The sequence below is a fragment of the Sminthopsis crassicaudata genome, chromosome 2 (genome assembly GCF_048593235.1).
Source record: "Sminthopsis crassicaudata isolate SCR6 chromosome 2, ASM4859323v1, whole genome shotgun sequence".
Taxonomy (NCBI): domain Eukaryota; kingdom Metazoa; phylum Chordata; class Mammalia; order Dasyuromorphia; family Dasyuridae; genus Sminthopsis; species Sminthopsis crassicaudata.
In genome coordinates this window covers 232,508,486-232,535,752 of record NC_133618.1, presented here as the reverse complement: position 1 = coordinate 232,535,752, position 27,267 = coordinate 232,508,486, and the positions used below count along the sequence as shown (strand labels likewise).

General features: G+C 42.6%; 1 protein-coding gene across 2 annotated transcripts in view; it reads left to right on the top strand.

The window, feature by feature from the left end:
• The window catches only part of SULF2 (sulfatase 2), a 134,499-nt gene that overhangs the window by 90,459 nt on the left and 16,773 nt on the right, over positions 1–27,267 (top strand). For both annotated transcript variants that reach the window (XM_074288550.1, XM_074288549.1), the window contains exons 5-11: positions 546–715; positions 12,398–12,548; positions 14,480–14,655; positions 17,425–17,553; positions 20,030–20,086; positions 25,598–25,727; positions 26,180–26,393. In XM_074288550.1, the coding sequence (XP_074144651.1) occupies positions 546–715; positions 12,398–12,548; positions 14,480–14,655; positions 17,425–17,553; positions 20,030–20,086; positions 25,598–25,727; positions 26,180–26,393 (1,027 nt within the window). The remainder of the gene's footprint in view (positions 1–545; positions 716–12,397; positions 12,549–14,479; positions 14,656–17,424; positions 17,554–20,029; positions 20,087–25,597; positions 25,728–26,179; positions 26,394–27,267) is intronic.

The following is a 27,267-nucleotide window of genomic DNA, read 5'->3' as shown; positions in this document are numbered from 1 at the left end:
AAGTGGAGGCTAGGATTCCCAGGGTTACAGAGCTAAGTGTCTAGGGCCGGATTTGCACTCAGCCCAATGTTCTGTATATTGTGCCACCAGTCTGCTAAAGGGAAAGATACGTATCAATAAGTGCATTTGGGTCTCGTGGAGTGGAATTTGGAAAGGCAGATTTCCCTTCAGTCTAAGGACAAATTTCCAGACCACTGGAGCCGTCCCAGAGTGGAGTGAACTACCCTAGGAGGTGGTGAGTTCCTCCTCCTTGGAGATTTCCAATGAGAGCTTTGTGGTCACTTGTTGGGTTGTTGTGGAAAGAGTTTCTCATCCGGTACAAATCGGACTCAGTTCCCCCTTGAGGGCCCTTCCAACTCTGAGGCTCCTTTGCCCCCCAGGGCCTCTGTGGTTTGGAGTGCGCTCGCCAACGTTTTCTATTTTTCTTTTCTTGGAGGGTCCCAGAGTTGAACCCGGCTCCAGGGCCAGTGCTCCGACCACTGCCCCCCAGATGGCCCCGTTTATTTTTCTTCCCTTTCCCCTAACCCTGCTCTGTCTCCCCTCAGGATTACCTCACGGATCTGATCACCAACGACAGCGTGAGCTTCTTCCGCACCTCCAAGAAGATGTACCCCCACAGGCCGGTCCTGATGGTCATCAGCCACGCTGCTCCCCACGGCCCTGAGGACTCAGCCCCCCAGTACTCTCAGCTCTTCCCCAACGCCTCGCAGCACATGTAGGTCAAACTCCCCTTGAGCCGCCGGACAGTCAGTACCTGACCCCCACGGGAAGCCAGTTTGTTGTGGGTTTGGGGTCGTTGTTGTTTTTTTAGAAAGACCAAAACATATGACATTTGCTTAACTGATTGAGAGTGGCAAGGACAGGGCAATTTGGAGATGGCATGAATATTCAGGCAGTTTAATTTTCATTAAAATCAGAATATATTTCCCCTTTCTGTAATTGCTTTTAGATGAAGCTGAGAGCAGTGTTGAGCTGATAAGTGCTGCGTGTTAACCTCCTGATCCCCTGGTCTTCGGGGAGGAGTGGGGAGCTGCATTTGATAGAGGAAGAGAAATCAGTCCCCAGAGCAGCCTTTGTCCTGAGTCAGCCTTGGATCCTGTCCCGCTGCCTCCACACACTGGGCCAAGTCTCGCAGACTCACCGTCCATCCCTGCCCCGCTCCCGGGATGGGCCCTAGCAAATCCGCACTCAGTCGCCAGATCAGGGGCCCAGACTCGCAGGCTTCCTGCATGATCATGACGGCAGCTCCATTTCTGTAATGCTAGAAAGGTGACATTTAATCTAGAACAACTCCATGAGACAGGAAATAATGCTTAGGGTCAGCGAGTGTCAATGCCAGGATTCGAATCCAGGTCTCCTGGCTCAAAGCCAAGCGGTCTTCCCACCTCCCTGTGCCATCTGTGCTGTAGGAAGCCAAGAAAGCATGTGTTCATCCCATGGCTTTCTCTGCTGCTTTCAAGAGGGTGCTGTTCTCACCCCAAAGCAGCCCGCTATTTCATGTTTAAATTGTTTGACATCTCCTGCTCATTTATTTCCCCTTTGAAATGAAAATTACAGAAATTCAAAATGAGCAGCGCCTGATATTACTTACACGTACAATCAACCTTCGCCTTATTAGGAGTGTATTTGGAAGGCGCTCTTATCTCTAAGGTATAATCATCTGCAAAACAAAATAAAAATCCTACGGCAGGGCCAGAGTCAGAGGTGGGGAGGAGGGAGTGGGAAGAACCTGACCGCCTACATCTTCTTTAGCATCCGTCGCCTGCCGGGCCAACATTTATGCACAGAGCACTGTGCTGCCCGGGGCTGGGGCAGGAGGTGGGACGAGACGCAAATCATCCCTCCACATCGGAGCTAGAGTCCGGCACCTTAATCTTGTAGATGAGGATTCCGAACGAAGGGAATGATTATTTAAGTACCTACTGTGCACCACACACCATTGTGCTTAGAACTTTATTAGCTCATTTTATATTCCCAACAACCCTGGGATGTAGCTGCAGTTACCCCATTTTGCAGTTAAGGAAACTGAGGCAGACAAAGTTTAAATAACTTGCCAAGATTTGCTAATAAGTGTCTGAGGTCAGATTTAAACTCAGGTTGCCTGATTCCAAGTCCAAGGTGCTATCCACCGGGTCACCTGGCTGCTTCTGAAAAGATTCAAAGTCAGTGACTTTCCCATTGTCACAGGAAATGTCAGGCCAGGATTTGGACCCGTACCTCCTGACTCCAAAATCTGTCTCTTTCTAGTGCGCCATTTGCTGAAGTCTAGGTCTGAAACCTGAAGATGATTACAGTCTAGTGGGGAAATCTCTCCCATAAATATACCCATACATGTTATAGGACACATGCACACACACACACACACACACACACACACACACACCCCAAAATAAAATACAAGAAAGATCCAAATGGAGTTCCTGAGGAATTCAGAGAAGAGGAAGATCATTCCAATGGGGAGAATGAGGAAGGGCTCTATGAAGCAAGTGATTTTAGGAAGAGCCTGGAAAGAAGAGGTGATTTCAACAGGCTGAGACAGTTTGGAGAGAGAAAGGGTCTTGCCAACATAGGTGCATATGTAGGTAGGAGAGCACAGCTCATATTTAGCACTTGTCAAGTATTACATTTTAGCCAAGGGATTGAATATGTATTCATATGCAAGAGAAGAGTACTGAGTCAGGCAGGCTTCCATTACCAAGGGCCTCAAACATCAGACTAAGAAGTTTGATCTTTATTCCGGAGGCAATGGAGAGCCATTGAATAGTGATGAGCAGAAGAGATATGATTGGAGCTCTACTCTAGAAAGTTTAGTCTGACAGTAAAGAGTGATTTGGAACTCAGGAGAGAATGGAGGGAGAGAACATCATTAGTACAAGCATGTGGTAATGAGGATCTGGAGCGAGGAAACGTCAGTGGGATTAGAATGAAGACTCGGGTGTATAAAGGTATCCATGTGGCAAAATTAACAGGCAGTGACCCTCCTTGTCATTCACCCACTTCAGCTTCCCCTTGAAATGCACCTAGAGAAGTACAGTAATATTTTATAGTGAAAACAGTTGGAGACAGGAGCTGGATTCAAATTCTGCTTATGTCATTTAACTATATAAAATTTAGCAAATCCCTTGATCTTCCTAGGCCTCTACTTTCTCATCTATAAAATGGAAAGATGGGACTAAATGATCTTTCTGTCTCTAAATCCTGTATTTGATGAGTTTCCTTAGGTCCCAGCTTCTTCAACTGTGGCTTATGATCTCCTATAGAGTCTTGTTAATGTATGTGTGTGTGGGAGGGTGAAATTGTGATTTATTATCAGTTAAATGTATGGTTTACAAATATATAAAATAGATTATATAAAATTATAATATATATATATAATATATATAAAATAGATTATATAAAAATATAAAATAGATAAACCCCTATATACCTGGGGTCCCATAAAAATTTCTTAGGCAAAAAGGGGTTGTGTGGAAAAAGTTTAAGAAGCCTGCCTGAGACCACCATTCTCATTTTTAATTTTTTTTGGTGAGGAAGTCAGGTTACATGACTTGCCTGGGATCACACAGCTGGGAAGTATTAAGTGTCTGAGGTTGAATTTGAACTCAGTTCTTTCAGACCCCCAAGTCCAGCTTCTATTCCCTTCACCACCTAGTTGCCATGACTCCCCAGACATCCACCCAAGGGTGCCTTGCCACTTGGTAAGCTCATCAGGCAGTGAGTCCCTTGTTCTTTGTCCCTTCAAGTCCCTCTAACTTCCAGACCAAGGCTCTCTTTCAGATCTTCATCCCAGAGAAACAACTAGGTAGGATGACAAAATCTGAAAAGGAACTCTTTCACTTCCATGTCTTTATCCTCTTTCTTCTGGCAAGGAGGGAAAGAGGAAGAGGGAGGGAGAGAGAGCGCCAGAGAAAGAGACAGACAGAGACAAAGACAGAGGCAGACCCCCGCAGAGATTCAGAGACAGACAGAGAGAGATGGGGCTCCCCCGCATCCCATGACTCTTCCCTTTCCTCTGAACTTAAAAGATTTCCCCGAGTGCAGGGAGGCTGGGACCCTCGGGAAGTTCTTTGCACCTTGGATTGGCCGATAAGCCGTGAGTGTGCTGGCACGAGAGGCTGTTTGCAGCAGCCCAAGGGAGCCCGTGGGCTGAGGCTGGCTTTAGCGGCAGGAGGCTGCCATGCCCCGAGAAGTTGCAGAGTCCAGAAGGAGTCTGCCCAGTGTGTGATTCATCGTGGGCATTCCATAGCAACAGTTTCCATAACCGTCAGCCCGTTCAGGCTGTAATGTGATTATTCCAACCACGAGAACGTTCTGATATTCAAGAGGCTATTAAGGTATCAGAGAAGAAAAGAAGGCTTTTTTCCCTTTGAGCAAGGCCGTGCCCCCTCCCCCTCCTTCGCCCCACTCCCCCGGCCTCCCGTGTCTGCTCAGGGGTGGCTCTGAAAAGCCTTCCTCCTCCGGCTTGCTGAAACCCAACCGCTATTTTCTTATTAACGAAGGATGTGTGGGAGACCCAGGAAGAGGATTCTGTAAGAGAAGCTTTTCCTCCGTGGGTCAGAGAAAAAAACTGATGTAACAGAAGGAGCCCAGATGTGGACTCAGGGAACCAGAGGTCAAGTCCCACCTTTGTTAGCTAGGACTACAAATGGGTCACTTTTTCCCATCTGTAAAATGAAGAAGCTGAAAGCAGGATTTTGCATGGGGCTGGCCCTGCATTGGGAAGTGTTTCTGAAGTCATAGGCTCTGGATTCAAATGTCACCTCAGGTGCATACTGCTTGTGTGATGCTGGGAAAGACGCTTAATGTTCCCTTGTCCGTTAAATAAAGGGGTTGGACTTGAATTGCCTCTGAGATTCCCTTTCTACTCTAAATGTTATGGCGCCATGATCCCTCACAGAATAAGAATACCCTCTATTCCTATGACATTTTCCAAAAATTTCTATAACATTTTAAAGCACCTTTCCTTCACCACCACAACTATGTGGTAAATGGGCAGGATAAGTGTTAACTCAGGTTTACAGATGAGGAAACTGAGGATCCAAGAAATGAAGTGACTTTACCCAAGTGTGTGAGCTAGGCCCCGGCCCCAGCCAAATCCAGCTTTCCTTCCACTGTGCTAAATGTCTCCAAGTCCAGCACTCTCCAGTTCCACAGCAGCATGCTATTCAGTCAGTTCAAGAATAGAAAGTTTAGGGGGAAAGAGGGAAGGAAACAAGCATTTATTAAGTGCCTACTATGTGCCAAACAATTTTAGTGGGATTTGAGAATTCTTAGGCCTGGACAGTAGCATCCAGAGCTCACTTCCTGGGGACTAAGGGACTAAGACATAAACATAGAATAATGTGAAGTCGAAAAAAAAAAAGTAAGGTACAAAATAAAGACTGGCAAACATCAAGGAAAAGAGATTTCTTCAGATGATGTTGTTACATCATTTTTCAGTCACGTATGCCTTTTCATGACCCCATTTAGGATTTTCTTGGCAAAGATACTAGACTAAGTTTGCCATTTCCTTCTCCAGTTCATTTTACAGATAAGGAAACTAAGACAAGTAGGATTAAGTGACTGGCCCAGGATGATATAGCTGGAAAGTGTCTGAGGCCAGATTTGAACTCCGGAAGATGTCTTTTTGACACCAGGCTTGGCCCTGTACCACCTAGCTGCTGTTTCTTTGGGCATTAGGGGCAGATGAAAGGCACTCTAAGGGAATCAGGGTAGGCTTTAATCAGGAAGGCAGGAAGGTGGGGCAGTGTAAATAGATCCGTGGGCACGGACTCAGGACACCTGGGTTCAAATGTAACCAAACTTCCTAGCCATGTGACCTGGGAAAGTACCTCAGCCTCGGTTTACTCAGTCAGTAAAAAGAAAATAGAGGCTCTTACCTCCCAGGGTTGTTGTGAGAATTAAATGAAATAATATTTAGAAAGAAAAATTTTGGAAAAAAATTTTCAAACCTTAAAGCACTATGTAAATGCTATATCATCATCATCATTATTTTTATTACTATTATTATTGAAGCTTGGGTTGGATTTTAACAGGTGTTGATGGAAATTGCAGGGAATTACATTATAAAAGCTGTGCTTTCAGGAGATAGTAAGTTCAAGATGAATTAGAGTGGGAAGAGATTGGAAAAAATGTGTTGATAACTTCAACAACCATTTATTAAATACCTGCTGTGTGCTTAGCATTGAGGGAAATTTAGAAATAAATAACACAAGCTCCCACTCTGGTGGGAAGGCTTAATAAATGCTTGTTGATCGATTGTCCAACAGGCACACAAATACCTATAATACAAAAGGATTTGAAAGTGATTAAGGGAGGTGTAAACAAAGCTCTGTGGTCCAATTCCGATTTGCATTGCCTGGCCCCTGGGGTTATTGTAAAAGCTCATCAGCCGGGCTAAAATAAAAATCATGCTAATAACTTATGTTTATAGTAACATGAGGAGGCTTACAAGCAAGCACTTTCTTCACAGCAACCCCCTAAGGTAGATAGCTTATGTGAGATGAGCTCCCGTTTTTAGGTGAGGAAACTGAGGCAAATAGAGCAAAGTGACATCAGCAAGCACTGAGTGTGCAGACCCTGAGTGGCCTATGGATGCAGCAGAAGGAAGAGTCGGCTGCAAGAGTCAGGAGAGCCAGGGCTCAAGAGCAATTGGCAAACTGGGTCAGTTTGAAGTGCACCATGATCTGCAAATCCTAAGATTCAGAGTGGACAGGACCTTAGAGAGGGATCCTGTCCCACCCCCACATTTTACAGTAGGAGAAACTGAGGCCCAAGGAGTGTTTTTAGTGATGCAATTAATAGGTGGAGGAGTGAACAAGACTTGTTTATGGTGATGCAACTAGTAAATGGAAGATCTGGAGATCTTTTAATTCCTACTTCAGACCTCTTTCTCTTAACCCACAGCTGCTTCTCTCAGTACAATTTTGGATTTATATCTTGTAGAGTAACTTTTTTGGGTGTCTTAAGAATGTATTAAATAAGCCAGACACTATCCTAACTGAGCCAAACAAGGACCAAAACATGGCCGTTGCATTCTAACTGGGACACATCCAGGGTAAAAATCTAAGAACATGTAAGAACTCTGCAGAGTCAAACTTGAAGCACTAGTCACTCTGGGAACCAGGAAAGGTCTTTTGTTTTAAAGGAAATGGACAAACTGAATCCCACATTCTAATTAGTTAAGACCCACCCATGGGGTCCTGGATCAGGTGCATCAGAGTGGGACCCTGAGAGCCACAGCCATCACTTTACTCTTCTCAGTGGACTGGGAGAGCAAGCTCTTGGCATTAGCCTTTAAACAATAATTGCCATGGAGATATAGAATATATTTCTTCTCCCCTCCCACCCTCACCTCATTCTTCTGACATCCAAGCAATCCTTTAGTACCCCCCCTCCAAGGACCCTCCTTCTCCATGACAAGTATCTCTGTCATCTCTCTGGTCTCAGAACCCTTTGTACTCCTTGCATCCACTCTGAGCAGCTGTTCATTTTGTGAGAATGTGAAGCAGACTCATATCTTATTAAATGGTCTTCATGAAGTACCGTGATCCCCCAAAATTCATCCGTTGGTAGCCAACTTCTGATAATGAACAAACTTTCACACATTTAACTAGATAGGTCCACAGCGATAGACATAAAATCTGTCACTGGATCTTTAGTTGGAGAAACAAAACATTTATTTAAAAAAAAAAAAAAAACCTTATCCTGTGTCAAGCACAGTACAAAGTGCTAGGAATACAAAGAAAGACAAAAACCTTGATTCACATTCTAATGGGGAAGATGATAGACAAAAAATTGGCTCTGCAGGATATATAGAGTACAAATGTAAGGCAATCTCAGAGAAGACAAAATGAGAAGGAAATGGGAAGGACAGTGACAGGAAAGATCTGCTAAGGTGGGGTCTGAGCTGAGTCTTAAAAGGAAGAGAGGAAAGTCAGCAAGCAAAGGTGAGGAAGGAGAGCTGCCCATCTGTGAGGAACAGGCAGTGAAATGGTAAAGCAAGTTGTGAGCCTGGAAAGCTAGGAAGAGGCCATTAAGGAGGACCGGAAGGCTTCTTTTGGAGGGGGAGAGTTTAGCTGAGACCCGATGGAAGCTGGAAAAATCAGGAAGCTGGTGATGATGGAGAAGAGCAGCCCAGACATGGAGAATGGTCATGAAAATGCCCAAAGGCAGCCGATGGATCATCTGGTGCACGAAAAGCAGAGTCCAGTATCATTGAATTGCAGAGTCCCTGGGGGTGAATAAAGGTATAAGAAGACTGGGAATGTAAGAAGAAGCCATGCCATGAAGGGCTTTCAGAAGACAATGTTCTTTAAAAAAAAAAAAAAAGCTTTTTATTTTCAAAGCATGTGCATAGGTAGTTATCAACATTCACCCTCGCAAAACCTTGTGTTCCAAATTTTTTTCTTCTTCCCTTCCCCAGCCCCTCCCCCAGATAGCAAGTAATCTAGTGTATGTTAACCATGTGCTATTCTTCTATACATATTTCCACAAATATCATGTTGCACAAGAAATATCAAATCAAAAAGGAAAAAAATGAGAAAAAAAAACAAAATGCAAGCAAACAACAACAAAAAAGAGTGAAAATACTATGTTGTGAACCACACTCAGTTCCCACAGGCCTCTCTCTGGGTGCAGATGGCTCTCCTCATCACAAGACCATTGGAACTGGTTTGAATCATCTCGCTGTTAGAAAGAGTCACATTCATCAGAATTAATTATTATATTATCTTGCTCTTGCTGTATACAGTGATCTCCTGGTTCTGCTCACTTCACTTAACATCAGTTTCTCCAGGCCTCTCTGAAATCATCCAGAGAATTTTCTGTTTGATCCTGAAGATGCTGATTTTATTGCATAGGGAAGTGGCAAAGTCAGACCTGTACTTTAGGAATATCAAGTTGACCGCTAAGCGAAAGATAGATTGGAAGGGAAGGTGAAAGAGAGAGGGAACAAGCATTTAGTAAGCACCTATTGTGTACCAGACCCGTGAAAAGTGTTTTACAAATATTTCATTTGATCCCCACAACAACTCTAGGAGATAGGGGCTATTATTATCCCCATTTTATAAGCAGATAAGGTTAAGTGATTTGTCACAAAGCTAATCAGTGTCTAAAGTCACATTTCAAGCTGGATCTTCCTAAGTGTCTATTTAATGAGCAATCTAGCTGCCACTGAGTCAAGGAGATTAATCAGAAGGCTTCTGCAGTAGCCTAAGCATTATGTGGTGAGGAGAAAATGTCCTGAATGTCTTTAATCACCAAATAGAGGGTTTTGCTTTTAATCCTGGAGGTAATAGGGAGCCAGTGAAGTTTATTGAGAGGGAGGTGATGTAGTCAGACCTGTTAGCAGAATGCAAGCCTCTGGAGCCACATTGGGTAGGGAGGAGACAGGTGTAGGAGGCATTCAGTGTTTGTTCAATATTGAATGACTGGTCGATACCATCTGCTAAGCTAGGAGCTATTTCACTCTAGGTTACAGAGAATAACATTGGCCATACGATGAATATAATGCGAAAAGCTTATAATGGGAAGAATTTGGGATCACGAGATCCAGATGATGAACTTAGTGATCTAATTTTAGCAAGTCTTCTGTGAGCCTTGGCTTTCTCATATATAAAATGAGGGATTGGTCTCTAGCAGGAATTCTTTACCTGAGGTCTGTGAAATGTAGGGGTTGGATTCAATGATCTTCCAAGTCATTTTTTTATTTTTATTTTTTCCTAGTTAAACATGCATATTAACTTTGTAAATACACATTTTATTTTTTCCTGGTTATACATGTATACTAACTTCAGATACAGATTTCTTTATGAATCATGTTGAGAGAGAAAAATCAGAACAAAAAGGAAAAAAACCACAGGAGAGGGGGAAAAAAAAACCTTTTTTCCCCCTGTTATATATGTATCTTAAGTTTTTAAATACATAGTTCTTTATGAATCATGTTGAGAAGAAAAAATTAGAACAAAAGGGAAAAAAACATAGGAGAGACAAAAAACAGAAAAAAGAGAAGTGAACATAGCATGTGTTGATTTATATTCAATCTCCATAGTTCTCTTTCTCAGTGCAGATGGTATTTTCTATCCAAAATTTATTGGGATTCTCTACTAGGTCTGTATACCAAAGGGATCATAAAAGAAGGAAAAGAATCCACATGTGCAAAAATGTTTATAGCAGCCTTTTTTGTAGTGGCAAGAAACTGGAAACTGAGTGGGTGCCCATCAGCTGGAGAATGGCTGAATAAATCATGGTATATGAATGTTATGGAATGTTATTGTTCTGTAAGAAATGATGAGGTTGATTTCAGAAAATTTTGAAAAGACTTTCACAAACTGATGCTGAATAAAGTGAACAGAGGCAAGGGAACATTGTACACAGTAACAAGAAGATTATGTGATGACCAACCATGATGGATTTGGTTCTTTCTAACAATGCAATTCCGATAGACTTGTGATGGAAAGTGCCATCTTATCCAGAGAGAGAGATTTATGGAGCCTGAATGTGGATCAAAATATAATATTTTCACCTTTGAAAAAGTTCATTCAATCACTGAGAATCAAGTCTTTCATAGTTGATCAACAAGAATCTTGCTATTACTGTATACAATGTATTCCTGCTTCTACATGTTTCACTCAGCATCAGTTCACGTAAATCTCTCCAGGCCTTTCTAAAATCAGCTTGTTCATCATTTTTTATAGTTCAATAATATTCCATTATCTTCATATACCATATCTTATGGTATCACCTTTTATGCCCAACTCATGTATCCATTTTGAACTTATTTTGTTATGGAGTGTGAGATATAAGTTTTTGCCATGTTTCTGACATATTATTTTCCAGTTTTCCCAGCAATTTTTGTGAAATAGTGAATTCTTTTCACAGGAGCTGGAGTTTGCAGAATTACCAAATATTATATTACTATATAGTCATTGATTACTGGGTCATGTTTATCTAATCTATTCCTCTGGTCCAGCATTCTATTTCAACATTCAAATACTTGTTTTTTTTATTAATTAATTTAATTAATTTTTACAGAAATTTTATGCATAGGTAATTTTTCAGCATTGACAATTGCAAAACCTTTTGTTCCAACTTTTCCCCACCTTCCCTCCACCCCTTCCTTCAGATGGCAAGTTGACCAATACATATTAAATATGTTAAAGCATAAGTTAAATCCAATATATAGTACCAAATACTTTTAATGACTGCTGATACTTTAATATAGTTATGCATCTAGTACTGCTAGATTTTGTATTTTTTTCATTAATTCCCTTGATATTCTTGATCTCTTGTTCTTCCAGATAAATTTGTTATTATTTTTCTAGCTGTATGAAATAACTTTTGGCAGTTTGATTAATATAGTATTGAATAAGTAGACCAATTTTGGCAGAATTGTCATTTTTATTATATTGGCTCGGCCTACCCATGAGCAATTGATATTTTTCCAGTTGTTTAGCTCTGACTTTATTTGTGTGAGAAGTGTTTTGTAATTGTATTCATATAGTTTGTCTTGTCAGGTAGACATCCAAATATGTTATTTTTGTTTAGTTATTTTAACTGGAATTTCTCTTTCTATCTCTTGCTGCTGTACTTTTTCAGTAATATAAAGAAATGTCGATGATTTGTGTGGGTATATCCTGCAACTTTGCTAAAGCTGTTGTTTCTAGTAGGTTTTGGGATGGTTTTCTAGGATGCTCTAAATATTAAATATATCATCTGCAAAGAGTGATAATTTTATCTCTTCATTGCCTATTCTAATTCTCTTAATTTATTTTTCTTTTCTTATTGCTAAAGCCAACATTCTAGTACAATATTGAATAATAGTGGTGATAATGGGCATCCTTGTTTCACCCTTGTTCTTATTGGGAATGTGTCCAGCTTCTCTCCATTACAAATAATGCTTGCTTTTGGTTTTAGATAAATATGGCTTATTTTAAGGAAGGATCTCTTTATCCCTATGCTCTTTAGTGTTTTAATAGGAATGGGTGCTGTATTTTGTCAAAAACTTTTTCTGTATCTCTCGAGGTTGTTATATGATTTCTATTGGTTTTGTTACTGATATGGTTAATTATGGCAATAGTTTTCCCAACATTGAACCAGCCCTGCATTCCTAGTATAAATCCCACTTAGTAATAGTGTATTATCCTGCTAATAAATTGCTGTAATCTCTTTACTAATATTATATTTAAAGGGGGATTGTCTACCTCAGTCATATAGGCATTCAGGTAATAAGTGAAAAACTGCCTCCCCCTTTCACAGGTCACTTTTATCTCTTACTTTCCATGTTCTACGGCTTCTTCCAGCGCTAGCATTCTACAGCTCCACAAGATTTGTTTGGGGTGACTAGTCCATCACCATAATCTGTTGACCACTTTGCTCTCTGTTTATCTCCCCCCAGCACTCCGAGCTATAATTATGCCCCGAACCCTGATAAGCATTGGATTATGAGGTACACGGGACCAATGAAGCCCATCCACATGGAATTTACCAACATGCTACAGAGGAAGCGCCTGCAGACCCTCATGTCTGTGGATGACTCAATGGAGACGGTAAGCAAACCCTGCCACCGCCATCACCCTTTCCCCTTGCCTCCTCAGCACACAAATGCCCTGTCTCTTGGATTCCCCTTTCCTTTCCTTTCTTTGGATAAATACATAGAACAAACACTTCTGCCTTTCACTGGTTTCCCAAGCCCCTACCTGGGGCTTCATTGACTGGAGAAGAAAGAAAACAGAATGGATAATGAGTAATAATAACAATAAACCCACTTCCCAGTAGACAAAGCCCAACACCCACTGCCAAGGAAGACCAGCACACTTGACAAGGTGGTAGTTGTTGTTGTTCAGTAACATATTCATTGGGTCTTCATGACCCCATTTAGGGTTTTCTTGGTAAATATAATAGAATGGTTTGCCATTTCAAATGAAAGAGAACCTACAGGGCCAGAGGCAAGGATGTCTACACTGACAATCACTTGAGCCCCAAACAGTTACCTGAGAATTGTTTTAAGATCCCAAACCAGGTTTGAAGAATTCATCCTGTGACCATTAATATCAGATTGCTTGAGGCCTAGAGCTTGTTTGCAGCCAGAACCTCCAGGAAATTCTATAACAAATAGCAGCTGGGGTTTCTAGAACTCGCACTGGCTTGGTTTTCAAGGCTCCCTACATAAATCTCTCACCTTTACCTGTTACCTATCTTCTCCCACTGGCTTCATCTGTGCCTACATGTATGAGAAAGAGACAATGAGTGAGATTATCAGTGCAACAAGAGAAGAGAAGGGAAAAAGAGAGTGGGGAGGAGAGATAGAGAGACAGGGGGCAGAAGGAAGGGAAAGAGACAGAATGGGGGGGAGAAAGGGAGAGACAGAGAGACGGTGGGGGGGAGGGAAAGAGAAATAGAGACAGACAGACAGAAAGAAAAAGAGACTACTATTACATACTACTAGAAAGAGAGACAGAGAGGAAAAGGGGGGAGAGAGACAAACAGGGGGAAGGAGAGGGAGGTAAAGAAGGAGAGAGGAAAGAAAAGAGAGAGAGAGAGAAGAAAAGCTGGGAGAGAAGAGAGAGGGAGAGAAACAGAGAAATAGAGAATGAGGGAGTCTTTGAGTCTGGGACTCAGTGATTCTCCACTGGAGAGATGACAATCTTAACACTCACCTTGACTTTGACTCTCAGGATGATTGTGAGGAAAGTGTTTTTAACTGAACCAGAATTTGAACTCAAGACTGCTGACTCCAAATCTGCAGCTTCATCTTCGAGGTTGATTCTTGGTATCTGACCCAGGAGCAGGTGGAGATTCACTGCTCCTTTGAGCAGTCATTTACTATCTGTGAGATTCCGTGCTATCTAACTGCTGGGAAAGCTGCAGAAATGGCAGGCCCTGCCCTCAGGGAAGTTACAGTCTAGCCACACACACAGACACTGAATAGAATAGAAAGGCACAGAAGAGACTTACAGACTAGGTGCTAGAGGAGAGAATCACTTCAGAAATCCAGGAGGAAAAATAGTACGAGGTGGGGAGAGCACAGCTTTTGAAGGCAAAGGACTTAGTAGCCAGCCATGTGTGAGACTATGGGTACATCCATTCCCTTCCTTGAGCCTCCCAGAGTTTGCATGAGAGGACTTGGGTTTGAATCCCATTTCTTCTTTTGACTATTACCTAACAGCTTAGTCTCTCTGGGCCTCCAATTTTTCATCTGTAAAATGGGAATAGTAACTTTTTCATTACTTATTTGTTTCCCCATCTATAAAATGGGAATGTTAATAGTAGCACCTGTTTCCAGGGTTATTGTCAAGATCAAATGAGTTAACCTATGTAAAGCACCCTGCAAATTTTAAAGTCCTGTATAAATGCCAGTTCTTATTATTAGCAGTAATTGAATAAGGGTGCACGTGGCCAGGTAGAGAGTTAATCATATACACATTCTACACATTCCCATGCTGGGACCACATGACCTCATTCATTTCTTTTGTTTCAGATTTACAACATGTTGGTCGAGACCGGTGAGCTGGACAACACCTATATTGTTTACACTGCTGACCACGGTTACCATATTGGCCAATTTGGCCTGGTAAAAGGGAAGTCCATGCCCTATGAGTTTGACATCAGAGTCCCTTTCTACATCCGAGGCCCCAATGTGGAAGCAGGGTCTTTGTAAGTCCACTCCTTTCTGGCTCTGGGGAAGGGGTCCCACACTCTCTAGAGACAATGGCAAGCCCAGTTAGGGACCAGTGGGAGAAAGAACTACTTGGGGATCACGGCCATACAGGGCTGGAATGCCGGGACTTCTTTCTCTCAAAATGCTATGTGAGACTCAGACCCATGTGCTTCATGTCACCAAAGTGATTGTGTGACCTTGGCCCACATCTGAGATTCTCTTGATCTCCCTTAGGTCTAGCATCTGGCTACATGGGACATCTTCCCAGTGCTCATGGATGGGGAGCCCTCTATGACTCCATCAAACAATCATTGTCAGATAATAGTATTGCCACCTTTGAAGAAACAAGCAGCCATCTGAGAGAGCAGGGTATAGGAGGCTCTCTCCTCTCAGCATTTCCTCCCATGGGGGTATTTGGGCAGCTAGGTCCCTGTGGTCCACAGTGAACAGCTCTCCTTGTGTCAACCTTCGAGGTTCCACATTCCTCCTGGGAAGTGCTCTGTCTAAGATGAGGGGAGTGTAAAAGGACTTATAATGATCAGAGTAACTTTGATCATTTGGGAAATTATGTAGCTGGACTCCAGGGATTTTTGATATGCAAATACTCACCATTAAGCTGTGCTTTGGGACTTACATCTATAATGAGCTGAACACACACATGTACAACTAAGGTTCCTTCTAAATGAATGCTGAATATAGGATGCAGAAATAGAGAACCGGGAGTCTCCTAAGGACATCGTTAGATTAAAATATGAAAAGCCGGTGCAGTGCAGTAGGAGACTAAAAATCAGGATACCTGGCTTCTGATCTCATTCTTGCCATTAGCTTGTTATAAGACCTTAGGCCAATCACTTCCCAGCTTAATGTCATGGAAAGAGCACTGACTGGATTTAGGATCAAAGGATGTAGGTTAGAATGACTGGCTCTGTTACATACTACTAGTGTGACCTTAATTTTCTCCTCTGTAAAATAAAAATCACCTAAGGTATTTGCCTGTGTCATTGAGGATGCAAATAACAGAAAGACTTCCTGTCAGTAGTGAGTTTATAGAGCTGTTCTTATTTTCAGATTATTCTTAGGGCATTAATCGAGCCCTGAAACTGCTCAGTGAAAACTGCATTCAGTTGAAAATGCTTCTGACCATCCATAAATGAAAACCAAAGTGGATGAAAAACATATTAACTAGATAACAATATGCAACTGTGAACCCACTTCCAAAGTATATCTCTATATGTTGAATATTTATATGTATGCTACAGAATCTTGTGTTGCTTTCAGTGATCCCTGGAAAGAACTTTTTTTAAAACACCAAATCTCTCCGCATGGTAACCCACTGACATAAGAGGAGGAGAAAAGATACATTCTGAGTTTGAGTTAGAAACATGTGACCAACAATGGATTATATGATAGAAGAGGAATTTTTAAAACCTTGTCGAGGATATGTATGCTCGCACAAGGAGACAGGTTCTCAGGCCATGTATTAAGAAAGAGAGATAAAAGCATGAGTGCTGTAAAAAGACCCCACTATAAGTAATGAGGTTGAGTTAACCCAAAACCTCCCATTGCTTCTTTTAGCTAGTTTCATATGTTGTCCTCGAAGCAAGTTCTAAAACCTTCCTTCCCAAAGATAGCCCCCCCTTTCCCACTTGTTTCTTCTTCTAAATTATTCCCCATTAGTTTGGCCACTGATCTGCCTTGTAACTCTGGGCACCAGTAGCAAAGGCACATGATTTGGGGTCATAATCTAGAGTTCATCTCTTACAAGTATAGCCTCAAGTCACTTCAACTTTACAGTAAAATGAGGGGATTAATTGGACTAATGACTCGAGAGGCAGCATAGCATGGATAGGATGCTGGAGTTGGAGCCGGAGAACTTGAGTTCAGATCCCACTTCAGATGCTTACTAGTTGAGCCTCAATGAGTCATATAACTTCTCTGCCTCAGTTTCTTTATATATAAGGTGGCAGGAAGGGAGAAAGAGGTGGTGGTCTCTCTGGTCTCCAACGCTCCTTCTAACTCTAAATCTTGAAACTTCTGATCTTTGAGAGCTCTCTCAGTCCCAAAGCCTGTGATTCTGAATTAGTGTTGCCTTTCAGATTTATAGTTTTTGGATCTGTAAGGTAAGAGACCTGAATTAAGATTTCTTCCAGTTTTGAGATCTATTGTTCCATGATCTATTTGAGACTGCATGCAAATGGCGAGGGCCACTGGAGAACCTCCATGGCCCTTTTTATGATGGGAGATTCAAATTTGCAGTGACAACTCGCTGAGGTATGAATCTTCCTTCAATGAGTCATTTACTGGCCTTCCTTTCCTCCCAAAACCCTCCGGTTTCATGTTGAATTGGAGTTTCAGCTGCCTTCCAGTCTTCTTGAATTCCCTGATATTGGATAAATGGATTGATACATAGATATATAGATACATAGAGAAATGAAGGAATGGTTGATAAATCAATCAGTAGTCCCTTAAGGAGTTTCCTCTCTAATGGCTGAAGACAGCACACAAAGGGATGCTGCAAAGCATGGGGGAGGGTTAGAGAGACTAAGCCTTGAGGTCAGCAGCAACCTAGGGCTTCATTCTCCAGATTTCTTCCTCCACCCCCTGAAACTTGGATCTCGCACAGCCCCAATGGGAGCCATGGGGAGGAGAGGGTGGATTGAGGCTGATCTGCGGGGCTCTGGTGCATTTCATAGGAACCTGCTCAGGAGTGGAGTTGCCAGAGGCAGAACTCTTATGAACTCTCTCCCTCCCTGTCTTTTCGGTAGAAATCCCCATATTGTCCTGAACATTGACCTGGCACCAACTATCCTGGACATCGCAGGCCTGGACATCCCTCCTGACATGGATGGCAAGTCCATTCTCAAGCTTCTGGATACTGAGAGGCCAGTCAATAGGTGAGAATATATGTGGGAGCTGAGAGGGAGGAGAAGAGCGAGGAAAGAGAAGACATGTTCCTCAATCCCCAAAGCATTCTATTTGTGCTCAGCCATTTGCTCATTTAGTCCAGGGCAGGGACTACAATCAAGCACACCACACAGACATTACTCTTGCAGAGTTTCTAGGGTGGCGAATGAGATAGCGCCCATCCATATGAAATAATCCTGCCAAACAGTAGCTAAGCAAATGCCCCAGATGCATGGTATAAATTGGATAAGGTCTGTGAAGAGATCTTTGTGTTCCAAATAATCTTCATAAAGAATTTAAGTTGAGTTAAAAGGATGTTTAGGCTTTGGATAGAGAGAAGAAAGGGGGACACTGGAAAGATTCCAAGCTGGAGAAAAGATAACTTGACCATTGGGCAGAATGCAGAAAGATGGACTTTTCTCTGAGTTAATGCAGTATAAATGCAAAGACTTAAAATTAAACCATTTAAGCCCCAGCTCTGACCCTCTGTGTGACCCTAGCCAGCTGATATTTCTGAGCCTCAGTTTCCCTCATGTTTAAAATAAGGCTACTACTCTGCACCCAGAGAGAGGACTATGAGAACTGAGTAGAAATCACAACATAGCATTTCTCTCTTTGTTGTTGTTTGCTTACATTGTTTATCTCTCATTTTTTCCTTTTTGATCTGACTTTTCTTGTGCAGCAAGATAATTGTATAAATATGTATACATATATTGGATTTAACATATTTTAACATGTTTAACATATATTGGATTACTTGCCATCTAGGGGAGGGGTGGGGGGAAGGAGGAGAAAAATCGGAACACAAGGTTTTGCAAGGGTCAATGTTGCAAAATTATCCATGCATAATTAAAAATAAATAAAAAGCTTTAATTTTTAAAAGTAAATATTAAACCAGATATCAAATAGTTAAATAGATAAATAAATCAATGAAGTGGGGCTACTTGAGAAGTAATGGAAAATAGTAGAAGATGCTCTGGTTGTGGAATCAGAAGAAAAACTTGGATTCAAATCCAGAACTTCCATTTCACTGGCTTTCTGATCTTGGGCAAAGTACATGGTTTGGAGTCAGGGCCTGGCTTCAGAACCCAGCCTTACTACTTACTCTGCACGTACCTCCGTTTCTTCATCTGTGAAAAGGAGGGGTTGGAGTAAATGGCCATCTAAAGCTCTTCCAGCGCTAAATCATGACCCGTGAGCCATGATCTCGTAAGTGACATTGCCTGCTGCATTAAAGTTAAGGGATTAGACTAGATCACTTTGGGATCCATGAATTTGTTGGGGAGGGAGAAGAGAGTTATTTTCTCTAACCTCTGCCCAAAATTGCTTCCAGTTACTAAAAACATTATATTCCCAAAAGGGGTGCAGGATATTCATTAGTCTTCCATAAGTTTCCACGCCACAAACAAGAGCTCATGTTCTCCAGCATCCCTTGCCGTTTTAAGAGTTCTGTGATTTTGCTTCTGTTGTATCAGTCTCCTTGGCCAAGTAGGAAAATACGAGTTTCTCTGCAAGGCAATAGTGCCCTCTGGTGGGATACTGCAGCCTTATCATGAACTGTCCAATTTAAACTGCAGCCTGGCAAAGCAGAAGCTGCTAGGACCCCTCTCCCCGGACTGTTCCTCGGGCCGAAGGAGGAACGTTGGGGGCGCCCAGGACCTCATCATCCCCTTCCTGAGACTGACAATTTCTCCTAGCTGGCTCCCTAGAAATGGGCTCCGTTTAACCATCAGCTTGTCCACATCTTACACCCCTAGGCCAGACACAACCCCATGTTGAGTCTGCCCTCGACCTCCTTGGAAATGATTCTAAGTGGAAGGAATAGGAGGAAAGCTCTTTATTTAAGGAGCTTGTTGTAGGGAATGTGGAGACTTTAATCCCAGCTCCAACAAGGAGCATTCGTATTCTTGAGCAAACTGAATTTCCTCTCTCATAAGGGATGAAGATGCTTAAACGTCATGTGGGAATGCTAATTCAAGCCCATAAATCAGAGCCTGCCCTCAAGAAGCTTGCGTTCTAATAGGGAATGAAAATATATAAAGGAGAGCCAGAAAGAAGGGGATGGGCTTACTTTAACTGATGAAATTCAGGTCAGACCAACATGGACAATGAAGGGACATCAGAAACTGTGGTGCATTGATCACATCGTAAAACAAATAATGTAAAGGTTACCAGTGTGATTGAGGAAGCTGAATTTAGAGTCAGAAGGCAAATCTATCTCTACTTGGTGACACTGGGGAAGCTTTCTTTAGTTTTCCAAGTCATAAAATGAAGGGCCGTATTCAAATGACCCTCCCAGCTCCAGATGAGATTCCAGGAGGACCCTCTGCCCTACAGATACCCCATCCCCAATCTGTACAAAGGTTAGTTCCAAAGGGCTGGCAGATCCAAGCCCAGCCAGTCCCCTAGGATTTGGAGGAGATGGGAATTGTGTTGTGTTTGTGTTGATTATTGTGCTTTTCCTAGGTTCCACTTGAAAAAGAAGATAAAGGTCTGGAGAGACTCATTCCTGGTGGAGAGAGGGTAAGAGGGAAATGTTTTAAAGAAACTAGTCATAAATAGTCATTCACCTTAAGGGCATAATATGTACAGAACATTGTGCCGGGGGAGGTACAAAGTTAAGATAAGATAGTTTCTGCCCTCATGAAGCTTACAGTTTAGGAGGAAAATAATTGTGCACAGTTTTACTTACATAAGTGCATTGAGGACTGAACCTGTCTGAGCAAGCTCATTACTGACCAGGAAGCTCAGGGACAGCTTCCTAGAGTGGGTGGGATTTGAAGTTGGACTTTAAAAGAGAAGGAGAAAGGGAATTCCTTTATATTTAAAGCATCTTCAGGCTCTGAGATGAAGGCACCGGAATAGAGGGGTTATGTTCTATAAGGAATAAGAACACCTTCTCTTTTTGTGACTTCAGGAAAAGCAACTAACAAGCATTAATTAAATACCTACTATGTGCCAAAGACTGTATTAGATGTTGGAGATCCAAATACAAAAGTGAGATAGTCCCAAACATTCTACTTATAGAGAGCAGCATGCATCATGCTAATAGATAAATACAGTACATACAAAATACGTGTACAGAAATTGGTAGTGAAGTTGTGTTACTAATAGCTAAAGGCCTCTTGAAGGAGACTATTTCAGCTGAGCTTTGAAGTGAACTAGGATTTTCTGAAAAGATGGAAGAGGGATGGCATTCCAGGAGGATTACCCAGACAAAGGTATGAAGGAGGACTTGGAATGTTGAGTGTGTGCAATAGCAATCCGGACTGTTTTGGCTGCTGTGTAAGAGTGCATAAATCAGCTCAGAAAAGCAAACCAGCAGCCAGATTACAAATAACTATTATAAATTATAAATATATATATTATATATAATTATAAATTATATAAATAACTAGGAAAATAAAAGCTTGTATTTTGTTATAAATGTCACGGAATTGACCATGAAATGACACAGCCAGACATGTGCTTTAAGAATATCGATTCTACTGGTGTTCCAACTTGATTCTGTAGTCCCAGCTGCTGAGACAGTTGAGGCTGGTGGATCACTTGAGTTCTAGAGTTTTTTAAGCTGCAGAAGGGCCAACACTGATCAAGTGTCTGTCCTAAGTCCGGCACCAAGGTGGTGGGATCCTGGGGAAAAGGGAGAAGGGACAAACTGGCCTAGCCCAGAAAAATGAAGAGAGTTAAAGCTTTGGGATCAAATCCATGAGCTGCCTGGGCCAGATAGGGAAACTGAGTCTCCAAAACAAAATATCAATCTGAGTATGTGGAAGATGGATTAGAGAAAGAGCCAGGGAGATCATTTAGGAGGTTTTTGAAGATTCCCAATGAGAGGTGAAGAACTCTAAACTAGAGGTTAGGGGGAATGAAAGGTGGGATTATAGGAGAGATATGGGGATGGAATGGCAAATGATTGAATTGAAGAGTAAGAGAAGGTAATAAAGGAAGAAAGAGGAAGGAAGGAAGGAAAGAAGGGAGAGAGGGAGGAAGGAAGGAAGGAAGGAAGGAGGGAAAGAAGGAAGGAAGGAAGGAAATGAAGAAAAAGAAGAAGGGACTGAGAAAGGGAGGACATATATCATAGTGTACAGCATCACAGTCCTGACAGTAAGTTAATTATACTAAATACTCACAAACTGGGATGATGGTGGCCAAAAGAAGGATGCTGCCCTTTAAAGAGAGCACAATAGATAGAGCACTGGCTCTGGAATCAGAAAGATCTGAATTCAAATCCAGCCTCACACACTTATTATCCATGTGATCCTGGATAAGTCAGTTAATATTCATTTGCTTCAGTTTCGTCATGGGGATAATAATAGCACCTATTTCACAGGTTTATGTGAAGATTATATGAGATAATATTTAATAATTACAAATATTTATAATATAATACTATTGTGAGATTATGATAATAATAAGCATAGTGCTTGGTGCTTAATAAGTATTTATTCCTCACCCCTGAAAATGACAGGTAAATAGAGAGAGGGGTGGGTTTAGGACACAGGAAGAGTCTGATGGTGCTGAGATATTTGGAGGACCATCCTAGCAGATCCTCAGCAGAATTCTGCAAAAATCTGGGACATCAGTGGTAAGTATGAGAGGTGCAAGGATCATTAATGAGGAGAAAAGGGAAGAAGGTAGATCATGTTTTTTTCTCCTTGTGATTATTTCTAAAGGTTTATTGACAAGGGGCAATTTGTTCTAGACATCACTAGCAGCAAACAAGGACTGAAATTAGGGATACTGGACACAAGTAGTCAATTAGCTAGCATGTATTAAATACCCACGATGTGCCTGGCTAAGTGTTGGGAACACACAAAATAATAGCCAAGCTGGGACTTGAAGGAAGCTAGGAAAACTAGGAAATAGAAATGAGAAAGAAAACTGTAGGCAATAATTCAGCCAGTAAAAATGAAAGGAGTCAGCATGGAACACCAAGGAGGCCCATGTCTCTGGATTGAGACTCTGGTAGGGAGTATAGTTGGGGGGGGGGGGAGAAGAAAAAAAAAAAAACAGAACCATAGCAGAGGGCCAGATTATGATGGGCTTTAAAAGCTAAATAGAGAATTTTATTTTCACTCCTGGAGATAATGGGAAACCACTAGAGTTTGTTGAATCAGGCAGAGGAGGAATGACATGGTCGGATTTTTACTTTAGGAAGATCAATTTAGCAAGTGAATGAAAGATGACCTGGAAAGGAAGATCAACCAGCGGGCTACTGCTGTAGTCTGAATTTGGTGTGACGAGAGACTGCAACAGTGACAGAGGAGAGAAGGGGTGGTATATATGGAAAAGATGCCAGGGTTTGACAAAGGTTTGGCTATTAGGGGAGAGAAGTGAGAGAGAGTGAGGTGTTAAGAATAATACCTAGGTTACAAGTCTAGGTTACTAGGAGGGTGATGATATTCTTAAGAACAAGAGAGAAATCAGAAAAGGGGGAAAGTTTAAGGGAAAAGATTAATTTAGCATTGGACATGTTGAGTTTAAGATGTCTATGGGACAATCAATTCAAGATATCTTAACAGGTATTTGAAGATGCAAACAAAATTAAAGATTTTGAGAAGAGAAATTAGACTTAGAGTCATCTGCATAGAGATGAAAATTGAATCCATGAAATATGTTTTAAATGATTGTACATGTATAACTTATATCAGATAGCTTGCTCTCTTGGGGACGGAGGAAGGAATTTTCAGAAAAAGGGAGAAAAAATTGCAACTCAAAATCTTACAAAAATGAATGTTGAAAATATTTTTACATGTAATTAGGAAAAATAAAATGATATTAAGTGGGGGTGGGAATTGAATCCATGAGATTCTGCTGAGATTATAAAGTGAAATATTGAGAAAGAAGAGAAGAGGGTCCAGGAGAGCTTTGGGGAACAGCTACATTAGTGAGTGTGACCCAAACGAAGGTCCAGCAGAGGAGATTAAGTAGAAGTAATCAGATAGGAGGAGAACCAGGAGAAAGTAGAGTCCCCCAAACCTAAAGAGGTTTGACAATGTCAGATTGTACAGAGAGAATTGCATGATGATTGAAGGATGACCTTATATATGACTATTACCCGGTAATGCTGGAGAGAACAGTTTTAGGTGGATGATGAAATTGGAAGATTTAAATTTAAGAAGAGAATGAGAGGAGAGGAAATTGAGGTCCTAATTATAAAAAAGCTTCTCAAGGAATTTAGCCACAGAAGGGAGGGGAGACCCAAGACAATGACCCTTGGAGACAGAAGGATCAAAGGAGGGATTTTTGAAAATGGGGGAGGCTGTAGAGATGGGTGGACTGATTGTAGCATGGGATTACTTGTGTATAGAGAAAGGTTTATTTTGCCAAGAAGATGGGCTACTTCTTTGTGGAAATGGCAAGAGGCATCTAAGTGAAGAGATGAGGAACAGGGAGAAGATGGAGCTTTCAATGAGTGCTGTTTTCAGTGAAGTATTAAGTAATGTTCCCACATGAGAGGGTGAAGGGAGGGAGAACGGTGAGGGAGGTCGGAGAAGGGATGAGAAGAGTTGGAAAAGCCACCGTGGTGAGGGGGACAGTAAATTGATGAAGGTGTAAAAGGACTGAGTTTCCATAATGAGGGCCCAGGTGAGATTATATAACTTAAATCTGCAGTGGACCCAGTCAGCATAATTTCTTGACTTTTTAAGCTTTATCTAGCAGCATGTTAAGTACTACCAAAGGTGATGGGAGTGATCAGTGCTGGGGTTTGGCAGGGCAAGATCTTGGATAGGACAATGCATCTACAGATTCCAGAGAAGTCGGTTCAAAATTGAACTAGTTCACCAAGGCAATCCAGATGGGAAAAGGAAGAGTATGAGGACCTAGGAAAGAACTGAGAACAGGAGGGATTGAAGGTCCCGATGTGGCTAAATGGAGTTCAAGGCAGGACAAGTGGAATAATTCACTATGATCAAATAAGGGTTTTCAAAGTTCATGAATGTGAAATATGCATTTGTGACAGCAAGAACAAGAGGATGACCATCTCCACGTGTAGACATGGTGTGATGGAGGAGTGGGTCGTGGGAAACCCATTCACTGAGGAATTAGGAGGCTAAGGTATATCAGCGGGTTTTCTGAGGTCCCCTAGTGGGGGGACAGGAGTTGGGGAAGAAAGACTCATTAAGGGAGGAAGGAGTATCCTGGAGATCTATAGATACCTGCAAGAATATTGATTGGGTCATAAATATGATTGGAATGAAACCCATAAGGAGGAGGGGTTACTGAGTGACATAAGGAGAGCCACCGTAACCAGAGATGGGCAGGAATGAATGCTTAAGTACAACTGGGGCCAGAAGGAGCGGCCAAGGAGGATCCTCCTCAGGAGGAAACCAGTGAGGGCAAGAAAAATAGAGTATAAACAGAAAAGATCTAAAGATGAGCTCCGGGAAGGAAAGACAGTTCTGGGGAAGGGGAAGAGAAATAAGGGAATGGTCAGTGAGTGCTGGGGAAAGGGATGTGAGCCTTGCAAGCAGAGGATCACCCGCTGGAGTGAGGGTAAAGGAGAAAAAGTGTGCTAGCCAGTGAGGAATGAGTTCTGCAAGCCTCGGGTGGAGGTGTCCCGGGATGTCAGGCAGCTGCGGGTGACTAAGAAGGGGAGGAAGAAGGCAGTTAGTGGGGAAGGTCCCTGGAGAGGAGCCTTGGGGAGCTGAAGATGTCCCAAATGAGTGTCTTAGAGCTCAGTTGTTCTGAAGTCTTAATGTTTAGAAGAAAAAAAAATTTTTTTCTAGCCAAATCAAAATGACAATTTTTCCCTTGCGCCCAAGATGCAGAAGATTTGTATGTATGAGGTAGATGCTGGAGACAGTTCTGGGAGAACTAAATTACTATGTGAACTTGGCCAAATTCCTGCTCCTTCCTCTGTTTTGGTTTTTTCTCCTGTGAAATGAGGAGGTTGGACTAACTCGTCTTCAAGGTCCCTTCCTGCCAATATCCCGGCGCCAACATGTCCTAAGAGTCCCTCCTAGATCTGAAATTCTGCGTTCTAAGTCCTTGCCAGTTGTAACTTCCTAGGATTTCTCTTTTCTGCAGAAAACTGCTTCATAAAAGAGAGAATGAAAAGGTCGATGCCCAAGAGGAAAACTTCTTGCCCAAACACCAGCGTGTGAAGGACCTGTGCCAGCGAGCGGAGTACCAGACGGCTTGCGAGCAGCTGGGACAGGTGAGGAGCCACAGGAGCTCGTGGAACGGCTTCCCTCCCCACGGAAGGGCTAAGGATGAGGGCTTAGGTTTCCAGAGCACTTTACAGTTGGTTATGGATGGCTTTCTATCCGTTATCTCAGAAAGCAAAGAAGGGACAAGAGGGAGGAAAGTTGAGTCCCAGAAAGAAAGAAAACACTTTGCCCAAAGTTATCTAGAAAACAGAGGCAAGCTTTGAGTTCTTGCTCCTTGTCACCCAACCCAGTGCTCTTGATTGCTTTATTAGTGGCTCTCTCCTCTGTGGAGGTTAAGATGCACGGTACAGCATCTAGGCCTTGGAGACCCCTTGATGGAGACCCCCTATCTTCTCCCCAGTGCTACTCCCCAGCATGGGGGGAGGGAAAGCTTTTCAGGCCCCACACCCCAGCCCCGGCCTCTGCCTGCGGGTTCTGATGAAGACTCCACCTCTTACAGAAGTGGCAGTGTGTGGAGGACGCCTCCGGGAAGCTCAAGCTTCACAAGTGCAAAGGCCCCCTGCGGCTGGGAGCCGGCCCGGGCAGCAGCAGCCAAGGCTTCTCCAACCTCATGGCCAAATACTACAAGGGCAGCACCGAGGGCTGCACGTGCGAGGACAACGAATACAAGCTCAGCCCCATGGGGCGCAGGAAGAAACTCTTCTCCAAGAAAAGTAAGTGTCGGGATCAGGGGGGGGGGCTCTCAGGCTGATTTTTCCTGCTGCAGGAAAGTGGGGCGTGCAAGGGAAGTGAAATACCCTGGGAACATGGCCCATTACCCACCCCCCCCCAGCAAAAGGAAAGAACGAGGGTACACTTTCTGAGAACACGGGGTGCGGATCACAAGCCTCTGGAGTTCTGGTCATATATGGTATTTTCTGCTGTCTAGTGACTCGTGTTTCAATAGCTCAGCTACTTCAGAATCGCAGCGTCTGGTTTGGGAGGGAGTTTAGAAAGAACACAGAATATGTGGAAGTAGGAGGTAGGAGGGCCCTTAGAACATGGGAGGTCAGAGCTGGGGAGGGGCACCTTGGAACTCAGCATGTCAGAGCTGGAATAGACCAGCGGGGCCAGGAGAGACTTGGGAATATGGTGTCAGTTTTGAAAAGGGACTTAGATCCAAATCTCTTCATTTACAGAAGAATAAAATAACACCCAAATTTGCCTAAATTCATACAACAATCTATGCACTAGGACTCTCCTATTTAGGTTCCTTGACCCCTCGCACCTTGGGGTCAGGATGAATGGCCACGGGTGACATCTGTGCTGGGCTTAGAAGAGAATACATCCCGGGAAACAGAGGGGAGGATGGCCCTAGTAAAGAAAGATGGGTGGACTTGAGAAGTCAGCTGTAAACTTTGTTTTGGGAATCAGAAGACCTGAGTTCAAATTCATCCTTTCCTACTTATTGCTGTTTAACCTCAGACAGCTTACTTGACCTCCCTGGCCCTTGTAGGTAAGAGATTTGGGACTGGATAATCTATGAGGTCATTCTAGCTCTGAATCATATGACCCTCCTGCTCTAATGCAGCTCTGCCTCTCCTTCAC